The 27916-nt window shown below is 33.2% G+C and overlaps 4 protein-coding genes and 1 non-coding gene across 9 annotated transcripts; all 5 read left to right on the top strand.

Moving 5' to 3' along the window:
- The first annotated feature begins 444 nt into the window (after positions 1–444).
- On the top strand, positions 445–5177 carry LOC123228064 (metal tolerance protein 11-like). Of its 3 annotated transcripts, none has more exons than XM_044653264.1 (6): positions 445–969; positions 2607–2710; positions 2814–3059; positions 3762–3842; positions 3984–4217; positions 4688–5177. In XM_044653264.1, exons 1-6 carry the CDS (start codon positions 804–806, stop codon positions 5033–5035), a joined length of 1179 nt encoding a protein of 392 aa, XP_044509199.1. In that variant the 5' UTR covers positions 445–803; the 3' UTR covers positions 5036–5177. The 3 variants fall into 3 exon arrangements, with proteins under 3 accessions (XP_044509199.1, XP_044509198.1, XP_044509200.1); XM_044653263.1 differs by having other exon boundaries at positions 450–969; positions 2601–2710; XM_044653265.1 differs by lacking the exon at positions 445–969 and adding an exon at positions 1121–1361 and having other exon boundaries at positions 2601–2710.
- A 1724-nt stretch (positions 5178–6901) lies between these two features.
- On the top strand, positions 6902–16210 carry LOC123227484 (sulfate transporter 4.1, chloroplastic-like). Of its 2 annotated transcripts, XM_044652306.1 has the most exons (17): positions 6902–7276; positions 8553–8601; positions 9079–9280; positions 9815–9983; positions 10610–10675; positions 10762–10869; positions 11359–11466; positions 11551–11616; positions 12357–12417; positions 12564–12691; positions 12994–13035; positions 13582–13698; positions 13901–13952; positions 14666–14804; positions 14922–15010; positions 15558–15634; positions 15741–16210. In XM_044652306.1, the coding sequence occupies exons 1-17, from the start codon at positions 6953–6955 to the stop codon at positions 16053–16055; spliced, it is 2112 nt and encodes a 703-aa protein (XP_044508241.1). In that variant the 5' UTR covers positions 6902–6952; the 3' UTR covers positions 16056–16210. The 2 variants fall into 2 exon arrangements, with proteins under 2 accessions (XP_044508241.1, XP_044508242.1); XM_044652307.1 differs by lacking the exon at positions 12994–13035.
- Positions 16211–16565: 355 nt separating this feature from the next.
- Positions 16566–16719, top strand: LOC123228481. Its single transcript, XR_006504708.1, has one exon. It is a non-coding gene; the product is annotated as a U12 minor spliceosomal RNA (small nuclear RNA).
- Positions 16720–22643: 5924 nt separating this feature from the next.
- Positions 22644–23798, top strand: LOC123227235. 2 transcript variants are annotated; one of them, XM_044651947.1, is made up of 3 exons: positions 22644–22792; positions 22949–23054; positions 23428–23798. In XM_044651947.1, the coding sequence occupies exons 1-3, from the start codon at positions 22760–22762 to the stop codon at positions 23583–23585; spliced, it is 297 nt and encodes a 98-aa protein (XP_044507882.1). In that variant the 5' UTR covers positions 22644–22759; the 3' UTR covers positions 23586–23798. The 2 variants fall into 2 exon arrangements, with proteins under 2 accessions (XP_044507882.1, XP_044507883.1); XM_044651948.1 differs by having other exon boundaries at positions 22711–22852.
- Positions 23799–26151: 2353 nt separating this feature from the next.
- LOC123227237 lies at positions 26152–27635 on the top strand. Its single transcript, XM_044651949.1, has 3 exons — positions 26152–26303; positions 26501–26606; positions 27183–27635. The coding sequence occupies exons 1-3, from the start codon at positions 26271–26273 to the stop codon at positions 27338–27340; spliced, it is 297 nt and encodes a 98-aa protein (XP_044507884.1). The 5' UTR covers positions 26152–26270; the 3' UTR covers positions 27341–27635.
- Positions 27636–27916: the final 281 nt, after the last annotated feature.

Here is a 27916-nt window from a genome sequence, read left to right as displayed (position 1 = left end):
TGTTGTTATTGTTTGCTTAAGATCGCATCAATGAATTTGCGTACTTCTTGTCAGTAGAATAACTTGCTATCAACAAAAAATATATACATATTTTAGTGGTTTATAATACCTTTCCCAAAACTAATTTTGTTAGCAAAGTGGCCAAGTGGGAAGAGATGAGAGTTGAGAGAATGGTTGAAATGTGAGGGGAGGTGATGGACACTGTTCAAACTTGTGGGATGTCATTGGAAAAATAAACCTCAGAGTGGGTGGGGAATAGGGCACATCAGAAAATAACAGGCTCTAAGAAAGAAAGATATTCTCTTGTAATCAGAAGGTGTTACTTTCAGGAGTTCATGCGCCTCAACTGCACTATAACATTGCCAAAAGCAAAGCCTCCAACAGGGGCGGCCCAGATCATTCTGTCCTTGATAGATACTACCCTTTTTATCTGAACTGAAATGGAACTCCTGCTTTTCCCGTGCCGATCCAATCGTCACCGTCCACTTTTCGCTCATCTCCACACATTAGCCTACACCTTCGCACAGGCCATCACGTGCTCACCCCTACAGCTACAGCCAAGTAGCCAACCATATGCACCATGTCACAACAAAATCCCTAGTTTTTGGTTATTTAACTTTATTAATCTCCGCCATCCCTATATTTTTTGTCACCTCTCTAAGCCTCGAATTACTGTTTCACTGACCACGAATGAATCGGTTTTTAAATACCTTAAACGTGGTCGTATTCACTGCGAGATTTCATTTCTGTTAAGGTTTTTTATTTAATTTTCTTCGGTTTTTTTTTTTCGCGGTGACCTGAGAATGGTGGAATCGGTGGGACACGAGCACGACGAGGAGTTGTCGTTGTTGTCTGAGCACAGCAATGTTGACCGGTCCTGGCGGTTAAATTTCGATGGCTTTCAGTTCTCGTCTGAGCACGCGGAGAAGAAGCCGCCTCGTGGCCTCCATGACTGCCTGGGAGTTTTGGGTAACTAATATGTTTGATACTAATTACATAACCTTTGAGTGGAAATATTCTACACGAGTGTTGTTCCTTACTGTTTGGTTTGGATTTTTTATGGTATTTGACTTGGTTTTTTGCCTTTTTAAATTGCGTATATTGTTACTGCTATTATTTTTTTCTTTAGTTAGTGGAGAATTTATTCGATTCTGAAATTCGATGTTACATAATTTTTTAATGTTTTTATTTATTTTTAATGTAAAATTTGAGTGATGGGAAAAACTGGAAATAAATTTGGCGAAAGTAATTTAAATTGTAGTTTAGCTTTTAAGAGCTGACCAGAGAAGAAAGTAGATAAAAAGCGTGGGCTGAAACTTGAGAAGGGATGCAATATATGCCGTGTCTGCTTTGAATTTGAGGTTTGATGGTGTAAATTTTTTATTTGAATTTTGTGATTCTTAATCTAAACGCGAGTGGCTTGTTTTTCAGCTTCTGATCTTATTAAGAGGTAGAGATATGTAATTTTGCCACTATTGTGTTTCTGGGTGTGGAAATTTTATAACTTTCACGTTAATCCTATCCTGGTGGTCCAAGAAATTAGAGGATTTAAGTGGTACTGTTTTTAGCTTTTATTTTTGGTGTCTGTTAATTTAGAACTTTAGTGTTAATTCCATCATGGTGGTCCAAGAAATTTGAGAATTTGATGTGGTCCTGTTTCTGGCTTTTATTTTTGATGTACTAAAGTTTTTGGAACCCTTAAATTGTTACTAACTAAATTGGACATATATGCTGAATTAAAGAGGAGTAGGGTTTCTTGAGTTATTATTGATCAGTGGCTTTAATGATTATTTTTTTCCTTTTCAAAACTTTCCAATTCTTGCCTGTACTCTCTAATGTTAACAAGACTTATTATAGAGTTAAACGTAACCATTGAAATAAGAAAATGAATCTTTGGTTTGACAGGAGCATTTGTGTAAACTATTATTTTCAGTTTTTGCCAATATTTTTGGAATTGGACTGGATGTTGACTGGGTGAAAGGGGCGGTTCAGTCCGACATCGGTAGTCAGACCAGTTAACAGTTTAAAAATAATATTTGAAGCAATTTTATATAATTAATTATTAAATATATAATCTGAATTGTTCTAGTATAAAAATAAATTTAGTTTGATGGTATATATGTTCAAAATTGTTATGTGAGGTCTTGGGTTCAAGTCCTAATATTGATTTTTTTTTTAAATGATTTTTTTTTTTCTGTTGATGTCATCATGCTAATGTTAGCACCTGGGTTTTACTCGGTCCAACCACTCGAACCGCCCGCTCTAACTCCCAAAATAGTTTTTCAATGAACTGTAACCCTTTTTCCCAGCGGGTGACAGTCCAACTGGTCGGACCAACTGGTCTGATCCAGTTTTTAAAATCATGGTTTTTACATTTTAAGGTATGCATGGTTGGACAAAAAATGAATTAGTCCCTTTTTAGTTACTTTATAGCATATTGTTTGTTCTAACTCACCTTTTTTTTGTATGTTATGACTGATATGGTTTTTGCATCTTAAGGTATGCATGGTTTGACAAAAAATGAATTAGTACCTTTTCAATTATGTTATCACATATTGTTTGTTCTAACTCATCTTTTTTGTATGTTATGACTGATTAAGGATCAGAAGATAACGTTGCCGAGTACTATCAACAGCAGGTAGAGATGCTTGAGGGATTTAATGAAATGGATGCATTAGCGGAACGTGGTTTTGTTCCTGGAATGTCAATGGTTTGTAATGCAATTACACCCTCCTTTGTCTATTAGATTTAGACATGGTTGTGTACCTAGATTGTCCTGTTCTGAAAATCTGAAATTGGTTATCATATTGCAGGAAGAGCGAGAAACCAAGGCTAGAAGCGAGACTTTGGCTATTAGAATATCAAATATTGCTAACATGTTTCTTTTTGCTGCTAAAGTTTATGCCTCTGTCAGAAGTGGTTCATTGGCCATCATTGCATCCACATTAGACTCTCTTCTTGATCTTCTGTCTGGTTTCATCTTATGGTTTACTGCATTCTCCATGCAAACACCAAATCCATATCAGTACCCCATTGGAAAGAAAAGGATGCAGCCATTGGTTAGTCTTTGTGGAAATATATATTGGTGATCAAGTTCTGAGACTTAAATTCTATGACTAGTGTAGTCATGCGCAAGTTGATAAATAATGAACTCTCTAATTCCTAGTATATATTATTCTATTTCCTTGTGCATATCATGATTTTTTTTGTCTAGTGAAGCCATCTCCTGGACTTATGTTCCCTTTTGTAGTAATAGTGTCAGCTAATTAATCTTCAAACGATTGCCTCTACATAAATTTTCTATTGTTGCAGTATTTATCTGTTTAAGACATGGATAGATTTTACTGGCCATAATTTTCCATAAAACTTTCCAAATATGATCTATAGACATTTCAGAACTCTAAAGGAAGTATTTGGAAAATGACTTCTTGAAAAAATGCCATTAGAGAATTAGAAAATGATCAAATTACACTGAAAATAAAAAGTGGACAGGGAAATGACTAGAGTAGCCCTTAATCTGCATATGATCCTATTCTCAATTCATGAACTTTGGAAGTGAAACTTATTTTGTTTACATTAGAAAGAGTGGGAAGGCTTGTAGTCTTAGCCTTTAGCAGATTGTGAATCTGGATGTGTAATATTTGTTATGAATGAATGGTGTGTCTAATTGCCCCCGTATAAACCATTGAAATTTTGATATTACTATGAGTGTTTGGAATTTTGTTGAAACACACCATTAATAAGTTATAAATAATGTGCAGGGAATTCTTGTGTTTGCCTCAGTCATGGCAACACTGGGCCTGCAGATTATCTTGGAGTCAGTGCGCACTATGGTATCTGATGTAAGTGCTCATTAAAATTTTGGTCTGGTGAAGGTCCATCCTTCATTGTTGAATGAGACCTTTGTTTGTTTTGAGAGTAGGACCAATTGGCTGTAGTTGAAAGGCAACAATTTCCGACATTTTTTCTGACACTTTTTTCAGGAGGATGACTTTGACCTTAGCAAAGAGCAAGAGAGATGGGTTGTGGGCATAATGCTCTCAGTGACCCTGGTAAAACTTCTTCTGGTTGTTTATTGTCGTGCTTTTACTAATGAAATCGTCAAAGCTTATGCCCAGGATCACTTTTTTGATGTTATCACCAACATCATCGGCCTCATTGCTATGCTTCTTGCTAAATACATTGATGACTGGATGGATCCTGTGGGAGCGATCATTGTGAGTGGAGTTTCTTTCACAATTTTGTCCTTTTCTTTGTTCATGCTGTGGAATTGTGCTTGCATAAATAGAAGGAAATTGATGCTCTTGTTAGTTATGCTTACTCTCTTTGCTATTTGGTTCTATAATTATATTGCATATACTCTACAAAATCAATCATAGGATTGTATATAATTTGTCAAAATGCTTCAGCATTTCCAAGCATTGTCTTCTGAAAAGGAGATTGATGTAATTAATTGCTAGTCTTTTGGAACCTCTGCTCATTCTGGACCTTGCAAAGTTCTATGGTTACTTGAAAGGTCCAGAAAGGTCAATGGTAGAAGGATTTTAGTTATGAACTAACATTACCGAGGTTACCAGTAAGTATGGGTTTGAATTCTTTTATGTTTGGAACCTCTGACCATTCTTTTACACTTCTAATTATCTTCTTTCACTAGTCTTTATTTATGCTTACATGTAACTTGCTGCAGCTGGCCTTGTACACAATTCGCACCTGGTCAATGACAGTGTTGGAAAATGTCAACTCCCTTGTTGGAAGATCAGCTGCCCCTGAATATCTACAAAAGCTGACATACCTCTGTTGGAACCACCACAAGGCTGTAAGACACATTGATACAGTGCGAGCTTATACTTTTGGGTCTCACTACTTTGTTGAGGTTGACATTGTTCTGCCATCAGACATGCCCTTGCAAGAGGCCCATGATATTGGGGAGTCCTTGCAGGTAAAGCTCGAGCTACTGCCAGAGATTGAACGTGCCTTTGTTCATCTTGATTACGAGTACTCACACAAACCTGAGCATGCTCAAGCCCACTCATAGCTCCTTGAAACTCTGCTGCAACATCTGTTATCATCTTGTTGGTGCCTTTCGTTTCCACCTGAATTTTAGTCATTAATTGTGCACGAAAGTTAAACCTTGTGGAAGCAATTTGTAATTAATGAAAGATTATTCATTTAGTATAGACCAGATTTTTTGTTAGTTAATGCCCAGATATATGGAATCTGGAGTATGAAGGCTAGTCCACTCACATGAATAGTCGTTGGACTAGATATGATTGGGCCTGACTGACCATTGCCCTTAATGAGTTAAGGAAAATGGGGCGGATGATTATTGTACTTGGTGTCGATTTGGCCTCGATTGCTGCTTTGGTTCGAATAAGCTTGGCTTATGCAAGCACAAGGTTGAGCCTAAAGATTTTGATTTATCAAGTTCGAGTTTGAAGCTTGATTTATTAAATTCGCAAGATTAGAAATATTGATTTGAATAAGTTAAAATGATATTATTTTGATCAATATATATCAAAACAATATTATTTTGATTGATTTTGATTTAGTATTAGGGTTGAACTTGGGTTCGACTCTTTTCAAATTGAGTTAAATTTGAGTTGGTTTGAGAGAAGCTTGTTGAGCTTGAACGTAATCTTAAGTTTGATTATTTCAAATCGAGTTAAATTTAATTTAATTTAAGATTAGACAGGAAAATTGAGAATGCTACTCTAGAGTGACAAAAAAAAAAAATCATTTTTACATAAAAAAATGACTTTATTTTTAATTTATGTAAAATAGCATTGTTTTATTTTTGACCTGCGGGTTGGTCTGAGTCAGTCACTATCAATTCAATCTTGACTTATTAACTTTAAGGAGCCCAAACTCCTTTGGTGGTCTAATTGAGCTCAATCTTCTTGAGCATCATCTGAGCAGATTCATGCCCAACAGTGAGCCAAACTCGAAGGATCGGGTTCAAATCCACCCTTCAACTTCAGCCTTGTTTTGTTTGCTGTTTTATATTTAGATAGCCTTTCATCGGGGCTCAATTAAAAATTTAAAGTCACTATTTCCTTTACCAATAGGAATTGGTCTCGTTTGGAGTCAAAATTATTCTTCTTTCTACTTATCGTTTCTCCTTATGTTTTTCTCAGATTCACGTGATAAACGCTTTTTCAACCGATTAACCACGTTACTTATGCAGCCAAAAAAAAGGAAAATTCAGACGATTCATAACTTCAGCAGCCAAAATTTGGACTTTTCCTTTTATATGTGTTATTCTACTGATCGCTTTGATCTAGTCTTTCTTTTTTAAGTTTTCTAATTTCAACTTAAAGAATAATTTAGGATAACTATTGTTTTTAAATATTTACAGTGAGAATTTTACAAGAAGTAAAAACTTCATATTTGAAAGAAACAAGCAGTTTATCTCACAATCCCCCAATATGGTTAAGACAAAATAAGCTTTATATATATGATATATATGTTTTTTTTTTTATCAAGGGTTTAGGTGAAGGTGCGTAGAAAAGTCAAATGGTCGACCATTCAACGTTAAAAACAGTAACGGCGTTGCCGTGTACGTCTCTAATCACTACCCATTATTTTATGTCCATGTTCATTCTCATGAATCTTTTCTTTCTTATTGGCTCCATTCATATTCCTCTTAACACACAATTACATTTACAAATATTTTTACATTGTAATTACTACCTTATCCTTCAAACAAATACAGTTGCATTTTATATTAAGTATTTTATCATATCATGTATTTTAAAAAAATAAAAAATTTTAATTAATATATTATTATTTAAAAAATTTAAAAATTGTTTATTCACTTTTATTTTATTATATTTTTTTTAATTGTATAATATATTAATATGATATATTTTATAATATATATTATGTCCCCACTTTTATCTCTCTTTTGTATTTTATATCCGTATATTTATTCTTGATTGCGCTGCCAGTGCGCATGGAGATATCCTACGCATCTCCCAGTTTTCAGAACCTTTCATCAGCTGAGTCTTCCTCCGCTACCACAGTCAAGATGCCGTCGACTCGCACCATTAAGACTATTCCGCTCCAGCACCCGACGGATAAGGCGTCGTCTTCGACTGCTTCGTTTTTTGGTGCTGCGTTTACGAAATGGATAACTCGTTTTAAGCTCATGACGTGGATTCAGTGGATCGAGATGTTGTTACCGTGCTCTCGTTGGATTAGGACTTACAAGTGGCGGGAGTACTTCCAGATCGATCTCATGGCTGGTGTCACCGTCGGTGTTATGCTCGTGCCGCAGGTCATATTTTCACCTCTGCTATTCTCAACGACGAAATGGAATAATTAAGTGTTATAAGTCTTAATTTGTCTAAAACGATGATTTTTTTTCCTGTTTGGTTTCCAATAAAACGACGGACAAGAAAACGAAACTGCGAAGAAAATTTTGGAAAAGAATTTGAAAAACAGAATGTGATTACGATTTTCGATATTGTGTGAGGTTTTTAAAATTTTTTTTTTTTCGGAATATTCTCCGATAAAAATTTTCTTTTCTGTTTGGTTGCTGAGAAAAGACCATAAGAATTTAGAAAACTGAAAATGATTATATTATTCGGTTTGCGCCTCTATTTTTTGTTATATGTTTCTAAGATTCTTGGATGATTTTTTTCTGTTTGGTTACCGAGAAAACGTTGGAAAGGAAACTGGTCAGAAAAATGAGGTTGAAGAGAAAACAAAATGTATGAAGTCTTTGATATTTTTGTAGAATTAACATTGGAGATCCGTTTTCTCCCCTGTCCCCGCGAAAACCGGCGGCACAGAAAGCGAGACCATATGAAAAATTACAACCCTTTTTTTTTTTTTTTTAACTTTGAGACTCCGTTGGGTTACGTTTGACTGCTTCTTCAGGTTTACTTTTTATTTTCATTGAACGACCAAACTTTCAAAAATTTCATCAAAAAGTTAGCAGCAAACTAATCAACTAACAAATAATGTAATCCCTTTTACAATGAAAAATGAAAATTCACTTCTTAAAAAAAACAAAAATGTTAATTTTTTACTATTCCACATCCATTTTACCGAAATACGTTACTCTAATCTCCGATTAGATTTGTTTTTTTTCCATACAAGTAAATTATAAAAAAATGCCTCAATCATGAATGATTAGATTTTGCTGTCCAATTGTGGGCCACTTATTTATTAGGTAAGATGCCTACCATATCAAGAGATTGGAACTTGCTTTGTACGATCATTTGGGCTTGTGGGTTTGCTCCCTGCTAAATCGCAGCCCATGTTGGGATATTTACGCTGTGTAGCTAAATGCAGTCGAAATGTTTTTGTTCTCTTACAAAGCTTTTGGATATGTATGCTTTTGATTATTTTGACTGGATTTTATTATTATGTTTCATGGAGTGTCTTGGGTTTCTGAATTCTTTGTGATTTGCTTTGGCTACTTACTATATATTGCAAAGGGTTTTGGCTTTGGTTGTGAGTGGAAGTTATTTTTTCTACCCAACTTGATTTAGTAGTTGAGTATGTGGGTTCTGAGGTTTGACTTTTTTGTTTTTAAAATTGACCAGGCAATGTCTTATGCAAAATTGGCTGGGCTTGAGCCGATATATGGGCTATGTAAGTGTTCTTACAAATGTTACTCTTTGTTTTTTGGATTGCGTCAATATGAAGTAAATGATGAATGATCTCAGTCACATTTTGATGGAAAGTCAATATTTTTAGAGTATACTTCAACGCTATGACTAGTAAAATCCAATTAAAACAGAGGCGGAGGTTTCACAAATTTGCCTCGTCAAAAATCTTAAAGCAGTGCATATTCTGTATAATCCTCTGGTGCAATTTTGCCCCTCCTTCTGATACATATTTTTTTGATTTAAAAGATCATGCTACAATTTCCTAAAGTGGACCTGTTTCATACTAATTTTTGGTATTGCTGGCAGTAACTGATTGCTTTTTAAATGTACCAATGGTGGTTCTTTGCCTTTTACATTGATATGTTACAGCCATAACAATCTAATAATTCTCTCATAGTTTTACTTCTTATGTTGTACTAATTTTTTGCTGCTCTCCTCTATCGTTGGTCTTGCAAGGTAGACTCTGGTTTTGTGCCAATATTTGTGTATGCCATATTTGGGTCATCTCGGCAGCTAGCTATTGGTCCTGTAGCTTTGGTTTCTCTCTTAGTCTCTAATGTCTTAGCTGGCATTGCTGATTCATCCGATGAGTTATACACAGAACTTGCAATATTATTGGCTCTTATGGTTGGAATATGTGAATGCATTATGGGACTGTTAAGGTAATCTCCCTAGTCTTTCCTTAAAGCTATTAGTCACAGCGTGTATATCCTGTCTTGCCACATAAAGTGGGTCTGCATTGGCTGAAAGTACAAATTAGGGGTTTGCTGTAATTAAAAGCAAGTGTAAAAGCCTCAGCTTTTGCTGTCAAATATAGGCTGAAAGGTCAAGTAATAAAATATGTCACGTTGCCAATTATTAGTGTGGTCCTGATGTAATTGAAGGATATATTTTATCTTTGCTGGCGGAGCCACTTCTTAACTTACTGTATCATTGATATGGATTGGCATAAAGTACCTATCTCTTCAGTGCCAACAGTATGCCATCTACGTTGTACTCTCTCTTTGAAGGGTAAGATAGTGGACAAAGAGAAATTGGTTGGTGGGATGTAACTGGGGGAATGCCTTGGACCTCAACCACGGTCTTTTAACTTTTTTCTTTCTTTCTATCATATATTTGTAAGTTTAAAGGTTCCTCTGATTCATGTCTTTTTGCTTTTAAATAGATAATTATGTATCTAATCTTTTTCTTCCCAGGCTTGGATGGCTTATACGTTTCATTAGCCATGCTGTGATCTCTGGCTTTACAACAGCTTCAGCCATTGTGATTGCCTTATCTCAAGCTAAGTATTTCTTGGGTTACAGTATTGTACGTAGCAGTAAGATTGTGCCACTGATTAAGAGCATAATTGCTGGAGCAGACAAGGTATCCTTTGTGTGTGCTTAATACATATAGTTTGCTGCTTGTGTGTGTGTGCTTGTGTGTTAGTTTCCAGAAATTGTGATTAATTCACTTCTTTGTTAATTTTTATTCACCATTATATGGGGTCTTTTTATTTTGAGCTTGATATGCGGTGAAAGTGCTGAAATCAGACTTCAAACAGTATTTTCTATTTTGTGTGTTCTATTGCATATAGTTTTGTTTTTTCAGACATGGGAAAATGGAGGAACAGGGTTTTGGTCCCTTCCATTTGCAATGTGTGATTGTAATTGTTACTTGTGGCTTTATTGGAAATAATGCACTTCTGTACTACTTCCATTTCAGTGTTTTACCAAAATCTATCTTGACGATGACTGATATGTCTAATTTGCACTTTAGGTGATATCAATTATTATTTATTCATGAACATTCTTTTGTATACACGAAACTGGTTGTTGTGTAATTGGGTTTATGCGAGTTTAGCCTATCTTTTTTAATCTGCATCAGTCCCATTGTTCATTCTCATTTTTCAGTTATTGTACATGTGTTCATCTACTTGTTTTCTGTCTCTTGCCTTGTGTCAAAACTCATTCACTCCTTTCTTAACCACAGGTGATGTTTTCCTTTTGTAGTTTTCATGGCCTCCTTTTGTAATGGGATCCATCCTTCTTGCTATACTTCTGATTATGAAGCACCTGGTACAGTTTTTTTCCTTATTTTTTTTACTTATATATGGGTGGAAAATAAGATAGTTTTCTTTAACTAAACAACAGTTTCATGTTAGGGAAAAACAAGGAAGTGCTTCAGGTTTCTGCGGGCAGCTGGTCCCCTCACAGCAGTTGTCTTGGGGACAACTTTTGTTAAAATATTTCATCCATCTTCCATTTCCTTGGTGAGAGTCTGATAAGAACCCAACTCAAATTTTATTTAATACTGAAATATATATTGTTGACAACAAGAAGTGTCAACTCCTCCTAAAGGCAAATAGATCACTCTGGCATCATTTATCCTAAGCACTAACATATATGCCCTGCCAAGTACAGCAACATTCACCAAAATCTCATAAATCAAGTCCATTTCCACATTTGGACTCATGATTTTCTTAAATGTTTGGGCTTTTTGTTCTCTTTAATAACATTTGGTACTGAGCAATTATTTGCCTGTAATAAATTTAAAAAAATTCCTATCTAGTTTATCATTTTGTTTCAGCCAAGCAAATGTTACCATGTAATTTGATCTTGGTTGTAGCTGATGTCACAGACATCATCAATTTTTTGATAAATGTTTTCTTTAAAGCTGCTGTTTCTATATATAATGAATGGTAATTTTTTCAAAGTCATTCTTAACTGGAGCTGATAAAGACTTTTACATATTGTTTAAGGTAGGAGAGATACCACAAGGCCTCCCAAAGTTTTCTGTTCCTAAAGAATTTGGTTATATAACATCTTTGATTCCAACTGCACTTCTCATAACTGGGGTAGCTATATTGGTAAGAAATTAGGAAGAAAATTCTGCCTATAACATTTTACTTAATAGATTTGAGCCTCCAGTCACATTACTGCTTGAACTTCAGGAATCTGTAGGGATTGCAAAAGCATTGGCTGCGAAGAATGGGTATGAATTGGACTCAAACCAAGAGGTACGCTATAGTAAAGAAATGGAAGTTACTTTGCTCCATGATTATCATAGTATAGCAGCCTCATGAATACCATTTATTTAGTGCTCATATTTTGGTGGCATTTGTTTTCTTTGGCTTTCTTGATCACCGTCCAATGTGAATCGTGTGTCATGCGATAACTTCATTTTGGATATTATTTTCTGGATAATGTAATAAAGATTTACTGGAAAAAATTTATTCCGCGGGTTCTTTCTTCTCTTCATTATTTTGACATTAACTTCTCATACCTGCATCTTTTACTTTTAACTATGCTCTTCCACTGCCTTTTTTATGTTTAAAAGTCTCATATATGAGGAACTTCTGCCGAGTAAAATAATCTGGGTTTGTGAACTTGAGACTCGTGAATATCAGGATCATTCTTGGTATTAATGATCTGCAATTTCAATCCTTAGGATTGCACTATCTATAAAACGATGTGAATTTCAGCTTAGATTGTGTTTTTTTTTTTTTCCAGTAAGCAAATTTTAAAAATAAAATGCTTATATTGTGTATTTCTGTGTTTGGTTTATGTAATATGAATAAATATCCTTTTTTTTTTTTTTGGGTTTTAGGTTAAGTAAATCTATAATATCACTGTAATGAGAAAAGACAAGGTTTATTATTTTTAAACAAAATTTTGATATCTCAATATCAATAAGCATGTATACTATATTTGAAGGAAAGAAACACCTAACAATTTTCTTTTGTTTTACTTCCAACAGTTATTTGGCCTTGGTGTAGCTAATATTGTGGGCTCATTCTTTTCAGTATATCCCACAACAGGTGAGACAAAACTGAGTGAGGGCAGCAAACATGGTTGCATATATTAGTTTTAAATTCCTCTCTTGGTCATTTTTAATTTCACCTATCGTTTATGTTACAATGATATGCTACTAAATGACAGGTTCTCTTTTGAACATGTCTACCAGGCTCCTTTTCTAGGTCAGCTGTGAATCATGAAAGTGGAGCAAAAACTGGCTTATCAGGAATTATAACAGGAATCATAATGGGCTGTGCTCTTTTATTCTTGACCTCATTATTTGAATACATACCTCAGGTTGGTTTAAATGGCAATTTAGTTTCTGAATGGGAATGTTATATAAATGTTTGTTTGATAGCATGTTTTTGCTATAATTTGTTCATTCTTCCTATACTTTCCTGACCAAAAAACAATAATTTGTCAGTTTATCAAAACCAAGAAAATTGGAAATTTTAGAACCTTTGATGAAACATTGCAGCTATTTTTTTTTCTTCTTTTTGTGGTTCTCTGCATTTTCTTTTTCAGTAACATTGCAGTTGTTAAGGAGCATATTTATTTGAAAGGCTAATTATGGAACTGATGACTTCATTTCCTTACAGTGTGCTCTGGCTGCAATAGTAATCTCTGCTGTTATTGGTCTGGTAAATATGCTAAATCTGCATGGCAAAATTTATTACTATAGTAGGTCCACATCTTTTGCTTTTTATGGTTACACTGTGCAAGCTGCTATTTTATGATATACATTAGGTCTATCTGAGCTAGAACAAATTGATATGGCCAATTAGTTGTGCCTTTTGTGGTCCTTCCTTGGCTGTCATTTATGTTCCTGAGTTGGTAGTTTGAAATCAATTTTCTTGAAAATTAATAATTTTTTTAAAGAAAGATTGCCAGTTTTATTTAGTACCAGAAACTTATGTCTTAGTCATACATTCTGCTGAGTATGTGTGCGTGCTCATCAACTTAGCTGTTATAAGTTGCATGATGGACAAACAGCGGCGTTTCAAAAGTCTAAAGGTGGTTACACTCTAAAAAGAGTAGGACTGAAACTGTATTATGGTATATGTGTGGTGAAAAATATATTTTGTACTCAGTTTACTTTTATTCAAATAAAATAATAGATTTTTTTACCATTTTATATCTGTTTTACGGCTTTTGAGTATGGTGCTTTCATGTACATATTATTTCAGGTGGATTATGAAGAGGCTATATTTTTATGGGGTGTAGATAAGAAAGATTTTCTTCTATGGACAATTACTAGCGTTACAACTTTGTTCCTTGGTATTGAGATTGGTGTCCTTGTTGGGGTAAGAATTTGAATCATGGCAACTTTTCTTCAGTTTTATCTTATTGTCTATGCAATATGACTCCAGGACTTTAATTATCAGTCAATATAGCTTAGAAGGGAAAATGCTTGATACTAATACAAATATACAAGGGCTGATTGCATGAATATCACCATAATGCCGGAAAGAGATTACCCAACTTAACATTGATTTTGAATTGCAGGTAGGTGCTTCACTTGCCTTTGTCATCCATGAATCAGCAAATCCTCATATTGGTATGTGGATAATTTCCTCCTTGTTTGCACATATGATATGCACAATGGTTTAATTGCAACTTTGCCCACCAGAGCTATAAAACTACATTGACGTCTCTTGTTTAGACTAATCTTTCCCAATTTTTCACTATTTTCCATTTCATTAGAGTGTTCCAGTTTCCAGTATCAACTCAAGGAATCCTGACTTACCTTTACTTTCAATTCATAATCTTGTATTTTGTTTTATGTTAACACTTTTATAGATATTCACTCACTCTTTTGAAACCTTTTGTCTCCTTTCATCTAACTGATGTCAAGGGGTTTACAAACATCATCAATAAATGAAAGTGTTGTAGGAAAGATTTGTCAAAATGCACATTCCATTTTTTTTAAATAGATGAAAGAGATAGTAAACATATTCACGTTCTCTTCTCTCTTCTTTGGATTCATTTCTCAAAACCATAAAACACTTTTAGTCGACTTCATTTTGTCCATAAGCAATTATTTTTACAAAATGTATTTTTCATTTTTTAAAATCTCTATTGATGGTCTTTTTTCTCTGTCTTGAGAACATCAATTTTAATAGATGATATCAAGTGCATCTTTAATTCTTGAATATACAAAATTCACACCCCGATTTCAATTTCTTCAAAATTATTGGCAAGTAATATGAAACTACTCATTCATTAGCTTATGCCTTAATATGCTACTTTACTGTTTGGTGTATACTAAAGCTATATTGGGACGTCTTCCTGGCACCACTGTGTATAGAAACATTCAACAATATCCAGAAGCCTATACTTACCACGGAATTGTGATTGTTCGTATTGATGCACCTATCTATTTTGCAAATATAAGTTACATAAAAGACAGGTGAGGATTGAAAAATCTCTAGATAGAATGCAAGAATCTTTTTCATTTTTCTCATGTTACCAGTTAAATTTTTCTTTAAGTTAGCAATAAAATTTGAGTTACTGCAATATTGGACAGGCTACGAGAATATGAACTTGATGTTGATAAATCTATAAGACATGGACCAGAAGTTGAGAGAATCTACTTTGTGATCTTAGAGTTGGCACGTAAGAGTTACTTACCCTATTTTCACCATTTGGTCATAAAAATGTACATGGTTTGTATATTGTTTTTCTTAAACACAAACAATGGTACACCATGCCTTCTGAAAGTATGTGTGTGGCAGGCTAACTAAGATGACATTTTCACTTGTACATAAATTGTGAAAAATATGTATATACAAAAACTGTTTGCATTTTTGTTTTCGGCCAAGGGTGAACTCCCTTTTGATTATATGTATCTAGCTAATTAGCAGTGACACAAAAGTTTCTTAGCATCGAAGAATTTACAAGGTCTTGATTGATCTAATTTTGTGGTTAGATCTTCAATCTATCTACATTTTTGCAAGTGATGACTCAGTATTATGAATCTTGCAGTAACCTTTGATATTAGTTTCCAATGGTTCTTACCAATGATATTAATATCACTTATTATTTTTTGGTTATTATTTCTAGTTCTAGTCATTCAGTTAAATGGTTCCGTCACACTTGATCCAAGTGAGATTCTGATGACAGTCCGCTCTCTTACTTCAAAATGTTCTTGATTCTGTTGCAGCTGTCACTTACATAGATTCTAGTGCTGTTCAAGCCTTGAAAGATTTGCATCAAGAATACAGAACACGGGACATCCAGGTTGAGTATCCTTCTAGACGAGGAAGGGCCTTGTGTTGATAAAGAGCTATTAAATTTTGGGAAGATAATGATTATATTCATGCTAATCATTGCTATCATTTCACAGCTTGCCATTTCCAATCCAAATCGAGACGTTCTGATGACGTTGTCGAAATCTGGTCTGGTGGATCTGATTGGTAAGGAATGGTACTTCGTTAGAGTCCACGATGCAGTCCAAGTTTGTCTTCAGCATGTGCAGAGCTTAAATGATGCTTCAAAGATGGCAGCTCCATTGCCTGATGATAAAGCAAGTTTCTTGCAGCGATTATTGAAACGTACAGAGCAGGATTCATCGATTTCAGCACTGGAGTCAGGTAATACAAGCCATTCTGATTCCAAGAACACAGACCCTCAACGGGAGCCATTGTTACCTCGCAAATAGAGGAATTGCTTCCCAGTGATCTACTGATGGAAATTTTTATCAAGGCAATCCATGCGTCTCTGTATAAGTTTTGATTGTTTATTGTAAGTAGATTCCTTTGTTGTAAGATTGAAAGAGTTCATAATACTATACCACCATTTTTTAGTACTGTAAAACCAGCCATCAAATATTTCTTTTTATTTTTTTTCCTTTTGGGAAAAAATTAGGTTCAGCTGCTAATGAGTTCCCAAATGAGGCATGAAACACAGAAATATTAAACTTAATTTGCATGAAACACAAAATAAAAAACATTTTTATTTAAATATTATAATAGGTGATGTAACGGGTTGACTAAACTTTACATCTGTTATATTATTATTAGGGATCCGAAAATTTGAGAAATTGAAGAGAGGCAAGTATTCCTGATTTTTAGGATGCATTAAAGTAGTATTCTGCGTCCCACATCGGGAGAAAGTGAAAAGTCCTATGTAGAGATCAGGTTTAAATAACAAGTCCCCAGACACTTACAAATTGCCTTAAACTAATGAGTAAGGAAAACAAAGCGAGCGGTGAGAGCCGGTCGCGGCGCTATTATTGATTTTGCGCAAGAATTTGTGGAGGGGTTATAGGCTGGTTCGAGCGTAGACGCTGCTTACTTTGCAGAACTCGCTGGAGCGGGCCTCCCAAAGTGGTAAACACCACCCCAAAGCAACTCAAGTTTATTACTCAATTAACTAGCCAATCTGATACACGGTCTATTGAGGAGGCAAGTGGCCGCAGTCGCAAGCATGGGAGAGTCACTTTCTTTTCTCTATGTCGGCACTTGTGTCCTGTGGCGCTGCGATAGTTGTTTTTGTACGTGTCCTGTCTAGCCATAAAGGGTGGGGCTGCAATAGCTGCGATACTTGCGTTTGTACGTACAGTCTATTGATGAGGCAAGTGGCTGCAGTCGCAAGCATGTGAGAGTCACTTTCTTTTCTCTATGTCGACACTTGTGTCCTGTGGCGCTGCGATAGTTGTTTTTGTACGTGTCCTGTCTAGCCACATAGGGTGGGGCTGCAATAGCTGACTATGGCTCTTGCTGTAATAAAAAAACGTTAAAGAGTTAAAACAAGATTCAATTCTTAAAAAAAAGAGAAAAATTGAAAACTCACAGAAACCATTATGTACTCTTTAATAATAATAATGAAAATATTATATGTATATTTTTTTAAATAAAATTTAGGTATATAAATTATTTATATATTATTATATAATATGTAAAATTATTAAATTATGATAATGTATTATTTATATATTTAAATTGTGTATTGATGTATAGTTTTATTGAATAATAATTGTTACATACCAATTATATGATTTTAATAAATTAAAATTTGTGGACAGAAGATAGGTTGGCTCTAGGTGGTGGATCCGAGTCAGTGGATTCAAATCTAGAGAAACAATTTCAACTTATTTGGTCGATACTAATAGTTAAATTCATTTTATTGATAATTTTTTTCTTTCTCTTTTAATTTTTACGATTCTTATTCTCTATCTATAATTTTTTCTATGATATTATTGTTTAATTTTGATGATATTGTTCATGAATAATGGAATGCATAAGCTTGAATTTAGTAACCGTGGTAAAGAAATCAGATAAGTCGATCTGATTTCTGTATATGTCAGCAAGTCTAGCCAATTTGTTACTTCCGGTCTTTTCCTATTAGTCGCAGTCGCAGCGTGTGAGAGTCACTCTTTTTCCGTATATGTCGGCGCTTATGTCTTGTGGCGCTGCGTAAGTTGCGTTCGTGCGTATACTCTCTAGCCACATAAAGTGGGCCCGCATTGGCTGGCTATGGATTTTGCTGTAATGAAAAAAACAAAGTAAAAAAGCCTCCAGCGCAGGGAATTAATTAAAATAGATAATCGATTAATTTTTATCTTTTTAAATAAATGTTATTTTTTATTTTAAAAATATTTTTTATTTTTTTTATCGTCGTTTACAATATTTTTTATAGATTAATATTTTATATTTCAAAGGATACGTATTAAATTTAATTTTTCTGTAATGAATAAAATTTATAGATAAAAATAAGATATAATAATATATATTTATATACTTTTATACATTTATAAAATGATGGACATAACTAGTATAGAATATATGGGTTGTGTCAGATGAAAAAGTGTGCATCTCTTCGAAATGGTTGAAAACGATACAAAAATGAGTGAAAGGGTGGGTGTATCCTCAAAACAATGCATTTTTCTGAGTAGATGTAAAAATGTGTAAAAGTATAAAAGAGTGCGTGAAAGAGTGCGGGTGCTGGAAAGAGTGCGACAACACTGAAGAATGGCTAAAAGGTGTGACAACGTTGAAAAGGTGTGTGGAAAGGTGTAACACTTTGAAAAGGTGCGTTATAATCTCAAGGGGTGCGTGAAATCCCTCTAATAAAATCAGAAAAAGTTGATCTTATTTCTATTTATTTATATTATATAATAACATATAATTAAATAATATAATTATTTATTATATTATTGTGTTACAGTTTGCAATTTCCACACAAAGCTACAGCCAGACTGCAGCAGTTTATGTTGAAAGGATGAGGTGGAGCTGAGCAGTCACTGTATTACATGTATAAATAAAATTTATTAATTTATTTATACAATTTGAAATAATAATAATAATATATAATTAAAAAATAATATATAATTATATTATTTAATTATATGTTATTATATTAATTTATATAATTAAAAAATTACCATAATTTAAATAAAACCTATTGATATCATAATCTAACATTTAATATGTAATTTATTTGGTTATAGTAATTGAATCACTTATCATATTATATATCAAAAATCTAATTTTTTTTAATTATATATTAAATATTATATTATATAATAGAATATACTTTTTTAAAAATAAAAAATATAAAAATATATAATTATTAAATCATCACCTTAAAAAAATCAGATGTATATTTAAAAATTTAAAAATTTGTATATATACTTTATTATATTATTATTTATCTAAAAAAAATTTCAATTTATTTAATATATATTATATTATATATTTATTATATCATATTAATTTTATATATTTTATAATATATATTATTTTATTTTATTTTATTTACATAGTATTATATCATGAGATGGATTGGAATACCATAAATGGTCCAAATCAAAATCTAAATGTGCAACTGGAGCAACCAAACATTAATAAATAAATAGAAATATAGAATTAGGAAAAGAGACAGTCTGCCTTCCTTGACTCTTTTCAAACTAAACCATGGCGAGCGAGGACTTTGAATTTGTGGATGATATTTGCTTCTTCCCATCTACTTTTTTATCATTTGAGGTCATATACCATATACTCAACTAGATAAGACCCTTCCAGTGCCCGAAAAAGCCGCTACAATTATGCATTGGATAATTTAGGGAAAAGACTTGTTTCCCACCTAAATTTTAGCATAAGCTCAAAATTTTACCCATGACAATTACAAAGCTTAAACACTCACCCATGGATTAATTGCCATCCAAAATTTTAGGTAAGGGTAGGGGTAAAATCATTATTTTATCTATAAACCTTAAAACTTTAAAATTTTTATCATTTTCCTCTCTAGGTTTTAAAAACTAACACTTCAACTCATTCTCAAAGTTTGAAAAGTTTAAATTTTACTCCTAAGATTTGCTTCCTTCTCTGGCCACCATTATTCCTACCGATGGTTGGTGCTTTTCACTAATCTTCAATCTCCGACTACAAAAGATGACAAAAGATGACAAAAGATGACCCTTTATCGTCCATATCTGAAAGAAGAGACAAAGAATGATGTTTCATCGTCATATTTGGATGACGCTTCATTGTCACATCTGGATGATGCGACGAAGGACAACGAAACATCATCATTCCTCTCTTTTTACAAATTTGGATGATACTTCGTCATCCAGATCTGGACGACAAAGGGTTGTCTTTCGTCGTCCTTTGTAACCGGAGATAGAAGATAGGTGGAAAACAACTATCATCGATTGAAATGATGATGACTAGAGAAAGAAGCAAACCCTAGAGATAAAATTAAACTTTTCAAACTTTGATGATGTGTTAAAGTGTTAGTTTTTAAAACCTGAAGGAGAGAATGATAAAAATTTTAAAGTTTTAAAGTTTATAGATAAAATGAAGATTTTACCCTTGTCTCTAACTAAAAATTTAAACGATAGTTAGTTCATGAATAAGTATTTAAGTTTTTCATCTGTCATAAGTGTAATTTTGAAATTATGCTAAAATTTAGGTGAGGAATTGTTCTTCTCCCGATAATTTAATTTCACCCAATCATGCATACAGAGCTGTTACAAAATTATACAAACATGTGATCCCTGAAATGGAATCAAAAGTATTGAGCTTTTATGCCACAACAGCAGAAGTACGATTGTACTGCAAGGGTCATTTTAAGAGCTTGTAAATTCAATGGGGATGGTGATAACTCTTTGAAGTTCCTGTTGCCAGTCAAGATTTGGCCGCTCTTCCACCGTCTAAAATCATATCTAAATCACAAATTCACCAATGAGTCACACGCGATCGTTTGTTGTCCATCTAATTAGTAAAAAAAAAAACCTTAAAAATAATCCCAAAACTCATATGATCCCACCAAAATTTTCAGAATGTTACATTTTTTGCCCTTAGGGGACATTTAGTTATGTTTTTTGCCTTTACGGGAAATTCATTTTAGATATTATAAGATTATTTAATAAATTATAATTTGTTAATGTGATATAAATTTTAAAAGAATTACATTTTAAAAGATAGATATTGAGATTAAAAAATTCAAAGTTATATAAACTCTATATTAGAAACTCATACTTTCTAATATGAGATCTAATTCTTATATCTTGTATTTAAAATTTTAATATATTAACATTATTTTGTTTAATTTGTTAATAAAAAAATATTTCGATAATTTTTTATTACAAATAAAGATATGATAGATATTAAAAAATTATCAAATTAATTTTAATTTCTTTTTATAATTCTATTATTATTTATTAATTTATAAGACAAAATACTTTTATTTTTATCTAATATGAATAATATTTTTAAATAATTTGAAATAAAATAATATATTAATATTTTTTTATTATCTTTAATTAAATATAATATCTTTTTTTTTTTGACCGAACTTATTGTTACTGATCAACTTAAATCCGGGGTCCTTGACGAATAATCTGAAACTTGTTTTTTTCTGTTAAAGTTGAGTTAGAGGGAAAAAAGAAAATAATGAAGGTGGGAAAATATTGATTGGACGACAAAAAAAGAAAAAAATTTTAGCAGATGAAACGATGCAGAAGCCACGCGTAGATGAGATGCTTTAACAAGGCCAAGAAGTGTATTTATCAAAGGGGTTGAGTCAGACGTCATGTCTAAATTGCTTTATTATTGCTTGATTTTCATGTGACGTGATGAATATAATGAGTGTGTGCTGAAGAAAATATCCAAAGGAAATGCAATGAAATTGTTTTCTTTAATGGGGGAGTCAATTCTTGCTTGGTTTTTTTTTTCCACCTACTAACCCTAATTATTTTTCCCTCTTTTCCTCAAGGAATATGTTGACAGTGTCGTCTGATGAATCTGAATAAAAAAGACAAACCTGTCAAATCCTACCAAATTCAAGTTATATTTTTCTTCTTAATTTTTACTTGGTTACTATTTGATGCTTTTTCTTACAGTTTTATGGCATCCTTTCATCAATGTATACCAGTTCAGTAGTAACTGATAAATTGTCTTCTAAATTTTTTCACTGCTTTTTATGGAGAGACTGTAAGATTTAATTTAGATGAACATGTATCTTTAATCTGATCCATAAGATGGGTTATATTTGGAACGTCATGAAATCTGAATTCTCTTGAAATAACTTGTAATCTTTTGCTTTTGAACCTTTTAATTGATAAAACTATATTATATTGATTTTGAAGAAGAGGCCTAGCAAATATATAAAAGATTGTTAAATTCACCGTATCTCTAATAAACTTAAAAGCTTACAATAGTATTATCAATTCAAATCATAACCTTAAAATGTATTAGGTTTTTCTTATTTTAATTTATCTGATTATTCCGCTGTGTGTGGAGGAAGATAATGACAGTGAGCCAATTGCATGAATATTACAAGTTAAACAGATGTTCATTGGTCCTGACTCCTGACTATTCGCAAGAAAGTGAAAGAAGCTTGGAAGAATAGTGTTTTGAACCAATGAGCAACGAAACATATCAAGGTATGGGCAATTTTTGTATTCTTTTAAACACAAAAAATATCATGGGAAATGCAACCCAGCTCTTGGTTTTGCTGCAAATTAAAGAAAAATTCAATCGTTTGATGCAATGAAATTGATAGAAGCAAAGGGGAGGAAGATCAAAAGCTACTATTTGAGAAGGCCAACTGGGCTATTTAGATTTTGTCTGAATGGAAAGAACGGGGCCCTCTTATCACGTGAAGTGGTGGATTGAGGTGGCCTAATTTCCAAGAAGACAAAGAAATAGTCCTCCATAATCTCCTCTCATCTCTTCCCAACCAATTATCAATTATCTCCCACGTGGGAAACTGGACCCAGCTCACTCCATCACCTTCTCCCTGTGTTTTAATTTGCAGCTTCGCTATGGTCATTATATTGCACCATCCTCTCTTCATTACATAGATATTTCTTTCTTTCTTCATCTATCACCGCTTTGCTTTGTTCTCTAGAGGGTTATCATGGGAGACTCTTCTGCTTCTTATATACACTTGGTAGCTCATATGTAGAATATTGTTTTGTTAAGATCGAGTTTACTTGTTTTCATGTCTTGGGTTTGGTTTTCATCCTTCTCTATGTCGGATTTGTGTTGGGTTTCGTGGGTTTGTTATTGATCATGAGCTTGATTGTGACAATTTTTTTATGTATAGGTGCAATACCTGATAGAGAAGTGTTTGATATTCCGTATGACAAAAGAAGAATGCATGGAAGCCCTTTCTAAATATGCAGACATCAAACCAGTCATCACCTCCACTGGTTAGCTCTCTCCTTCTCAACCTTTCCGTTCAAGCTAACTGAACTGAAAGAGCAATACTGTTCCTACCCAATTTGAATATTTAAATGAATATGGGTACATATTTTCATATGTTATTATCTTTTATTCAAAACTATTTAACCATATAACATATATCAAATATATACTTATTTATATATTTCAAATAGGTACATATAATTTAATTGGAACCGAAAATAATTTTATATAAGTTGTAAACTTGAGGTTAAGATCACTACTCTTAATGATCAACCCGTTTCTTGTAAATGGATATATCAGTAAGCTAATTGCTTCATGTTACACTGGGTTCCTCTCTCTTAGAGATTCATATATGCGTGAAACTTGCATATGTTGCAGTGTGGAATGAGCTAGAGAAGGAAAACAAGGAGTTCTTTGAAGCATACACTCGATCTCAAAGCAAAGAAAATAGAATGTCCGAGGAAGAAACAAATCAAATGATACAGAAGATGATCATGGATCCCTCCAAACCAGCTGCTGAAGACCACCACGACTGACAAACATATGCCAACTTCGAAAATTCTATCTCCTCTCTCACTGTTGTGGTTGCTATAACATATAATATGCTTCTCATGCAAGTTCCAATTTAGTTAGCGAGTGGTCCCTTTTTGCTGATCTCTGTGATCAAAGAAATAAAAAAGGCGACGAGCACGGAGAATTCCATGTAAATTCTCTAACCGATCAAACAAAAGGGTAACCTAATTTCGTCACCCATCTCTTAAAAGAATGATTGGATATTCAAAATGTGCTACGAGAATCATAGAGTGTGTGTATATATATTAAGCTTTCCTATAAAGTTATTGGATAGTAAACAGTAAGTCTTCACTCTAGTAAGTCAATATTATAAAATTGCCATTTGATTCATCTCCGCTTTCCATATTCACCTTTTAAATTATTTAGTTGGAGCAAATAATTTTCAATAGGGTCCGTTAATCTAATATGATATGACCCAAAAAAAAAGATTTAAGGTTATGTTTTTTTTACAACAAATTTATTTCAGATCAATTTGACATAACTTAGAACCAAATTAGATAGCGTTAAGATTGAATCGAGTAAATCAAATATTAAAAGGTTGTGATAAAGTTAAAATTTTTTTATATAATTTTAATTTATATTGATTTAGAGTTGAAAGTCTTTAATCAAAAACTCAAATTAATATAATATAAATATAATCATATAAGATGAACGGACAAAACTAAAATTATTTCTATCGAAATGATATACCCTTAAATGATGATATTAGAGTCACAGAGATATTATTTCCATATTTTTGTTAGTTAAATATTTACAAGTAGCAAGTTATTTTGGATTGTCAGAGGGGCACTATGTGAGATATTGTAATTTGACCACGTGAAAACAACTAGAATAAGGAAAGTAAATAAAAATTAACAGAATGGAAAACCTGAATATGTAGGTCGGTGTCGTATCTTCAGGCTTCAGTACTAATAGTGAATACACTGTAGACAACAATGAATCCAAATAAAACATGAATTTGTACGAAGATAAACAAATAATTAAACCACAAGATACCCAAATTAATTTTGGCAAAAGGGTTATCCCAAAATATCAATAACCAATGTTTACAAAGATTTAAAATTATTAAGTTTAAATAGAGTTTATCTTCTAATTAAATAAATCAAAATATATAATTAAAAAGGAAAATAAAACACTTATTATAAAAAAAATCATTTCAAATAATAAAGTTATTAAAAAATGAAATGATTGTACTATATAAAAGAATTATAATTACATCCACATATGATTTTAGGGGTTAATAAAACTGATAGAATACTAGAATTTTCAAAGAGAATATTTGAATTTGAGTTTTTATCATACTTATAAAATTCGGATTTACTTGGTATGGTATATATTTAGGAAATCCTGACTTACTTGGTATAATAACTGTAGGTGTGGTCAATATAGTCTGAGTTTAACAGTTTAATTAATATGAGTGGGATCAATCAAAGTATATTACCAAAAGGTTGGGGATGAAACAGGTTTGATATACCACTCATTACAAAATTCTTTCCAACCAATTCAAAACAAGAATTGGTTCTGCCTACTTATCTCTTATCTTTTTGTTAAACATTTTTTTTTTTTTTTTTACAAATTATATTACAGTTCAACCATGGTATCAGACTTGTAAATTGATCTTAAATCTGACATTTTTTTTTTTTTTTACTTTGGCTCATCATGTCGAATTCAGTCTCTTCTTCTACCGTTAGTACTCCTGCGTTGAATGCATCAGTCAATCCCACTGCAACTTTATCAACACCCATATCTACTAGCTATGTTTTCTCTATAACACTTAACCCTAGAAATTATCTCATGTGGAAAGCATAATTCATGCAACTTCTCAATTATCAAAACCTCTAAGGTTGCATTGATGGTATGGAAATGTTTCCACCACAAACAATACCTTCAAACACCGAATTACAAGATCAGGTTGTTAGTCTAGCGTACACTAGCTAGTTTTGAAGAGATCAACTTCTCTTATGATTGTTGCTTTCTTCCTTAACAAAGGCAGTTTCTTCATACATAATAGGTCTTAACACCTCATACAAGGTGTGGAATGCGTTAGCAAATGTCTTCGGCTCTGTATCTCAGAACCGCCAACTACAATTGAAGATAGAATAGCAAGAGCTAAAAAAAATGATCTTAGTATTTTTCAATACATTCAACGTGCTAAAACACTAGTAGATGAACCGACTGCAGAGAGAGCATTATGTCCATCAGAATTCGTGTTACAGAATAACTGGATGGTGTTGATGAAATAAAATTGATGGAGACAAGGCAAGCGAAAGCTAAGGAAGATCAAAAGCCATTCTTTTTAGAAGGCCAACTGTTGTAGCATTTTGTCTGTTTGGGGAAGAATTGGACCCGCTCATCACGTGGAGTGACGGATTGAGGCAGCCTAATGGCAATCCAAGAAGACAAAGAAATGGTCAGTGTATAATCTCCTCTAATCTCCTCTCAACCAATTATCAATTATCTCTCACGTGGACTCCTGGCCCCATCTTCCTGTATTTTGCATTGCAGCTTCTTTATAATCAACATGCTGCACCAACTCTTTTCCATTCCTCTCTTCATTACACATATTTCTTTCTCTCTTCATCTATCACTTACTTTCATATACAACTTGCAAGAAGATCACCGCTTTGTTTTTTCTCCAGAGGGTTATCATGGGAGACTCTTCTGCTTCTTATATACATTTGGTAGCTTATATATAGAAACTCTTTTGTTCTTGTTTTCTGGGTTTGGATGATCCTGCTTTGTTGGATTAACTTCTAAGAGAATAGTTTATTTGTTTTCATGTTTTGGGTTTGGTTCGTCCTTTCTTATGTTGGATTTGTGCTGTGTGCTGTGGGTTTATTATTGATCATGAGCATGTTTGTGTCAACTTCTTTTATAGGTGCAGCACCTGATAGAGAAGTGTTTGATATTCCGCATGACAAAAGAAGAATGCATGGAAGCCCTTTCTAGACATGCAGACATCAAACCGGTCATCACCTCCACTGGTGAGTAGTCTTCCTTCACCTTAGTTGATCTCTTCGTTAAAGAGTAATACTAGATGATAACATCTGATACGATGATTTTAAAATTAAAAAAAAAAATCACATCATTCAGTCATAACCTAAACAAATTAATTTGTAAGTATACATAGTTTTATTCCTCTGTTAGTTAATCTTGCCCTGCCTTGTCATCAACTGAATCTAATGATGAACCCAAAGAAGAAGGGAGCGATCTTCAGCTAATTAAGTTTTTTATTTAGCTTTAAAAGTTACTGAAGTGAAAAGTAACCCCTTCAACAAAAGGTTAATTACTACTTCTTTAGTACTTCGTATATATTCTTCATGAATGATGTTTAATCAAAGTTATCAAAACTCAAGCTCAAGATTGATGATCAATAAGCTTGATAAATTGAAAATAATTTACTGTTGTAGATTTATTTCAAGCTCACCACTCTTTCAAAAGTTGTTTCTCTATGTATGGATATTAATAAACTTGCTTCATCTCACATCCCTTCTTCTCTCTTTGAGAACCATCCATCAGTGAAACTTGCATATAACAAGTTGTATGTAATGCATGGTCAGTGTGGAATGAGCTGGAGAAAGAAAACAAGGAGTTCTTTGAAGCGTATGCGCAATCTCAGAGCAAAGAAGACAGAATGTCCGAGGAAGAGACAAGTCAAATGATACAGAAAATGATCACAGATTCCTCCAAGGCTGCAGATGAAGAAGAAGACGACTAACAAAATACCAAGTTCGAAAACGATATCTCCTTGCCCTCTTTCTCTGTATAGTTGTTGCTCTAACATATAATATGCAAGTAAATTAGCGACAGTCGTACTCTCACTCACAGAACTGGAATCTTCTTGCCATTTTATAGATTGTCGTCATGTACATGCGTTGATCGTCTGCGTATAAGATTTGGCGTGGCTTTGTCTTTGTTCTTTCTGCAGTGATTGGCACGTGATGATATTGGTTTTGTTTGTTAATAAAATTATTATACAAGTGGGGACTGCTTAGCATATGCTGGTCACATCATGAACTTTTGTTTAGTAATTGAAGTTGATGATAGTAGTTTTTGGATGAGCCAAAGCCAATCAATGCTCCAAATTCATCTGCCGTATTAACTTCCACTTCATCTCCAAATTCATCATGTGGGTTATCTTATTGATGGTGTTATGTTATATGGTAGCCAGCAGCCCATAGGAATTCTACTGGAGCCACATTCCCGAATAAATGATTGTCGATAAGTAATATCAGACAAATCGTTTGATTATCAAAAAATAAGAAAAAAATACCAAAAAAGAAAAAAAAATCAA

This window comes from Mangifera indica, chromosome 10, assembly GCF_011075055.1.
Source record: "Mangifera indica cultivar Alphonso chromosome 10, CATAS_Mindica_2.1, whole genome shotgun sequence".
NCBI classification, from domain to species: Eukaryota; Viridiplantae; Streptophyta; class Magnoliopsida; order Sapindales; family Anacardiaceae; genus Mangifera; species Mangifera indica.
Note: the sequence above shows the minus strand (reverse complement) of the source record. Positions and strands in the feature narration are given on the sequence as shown.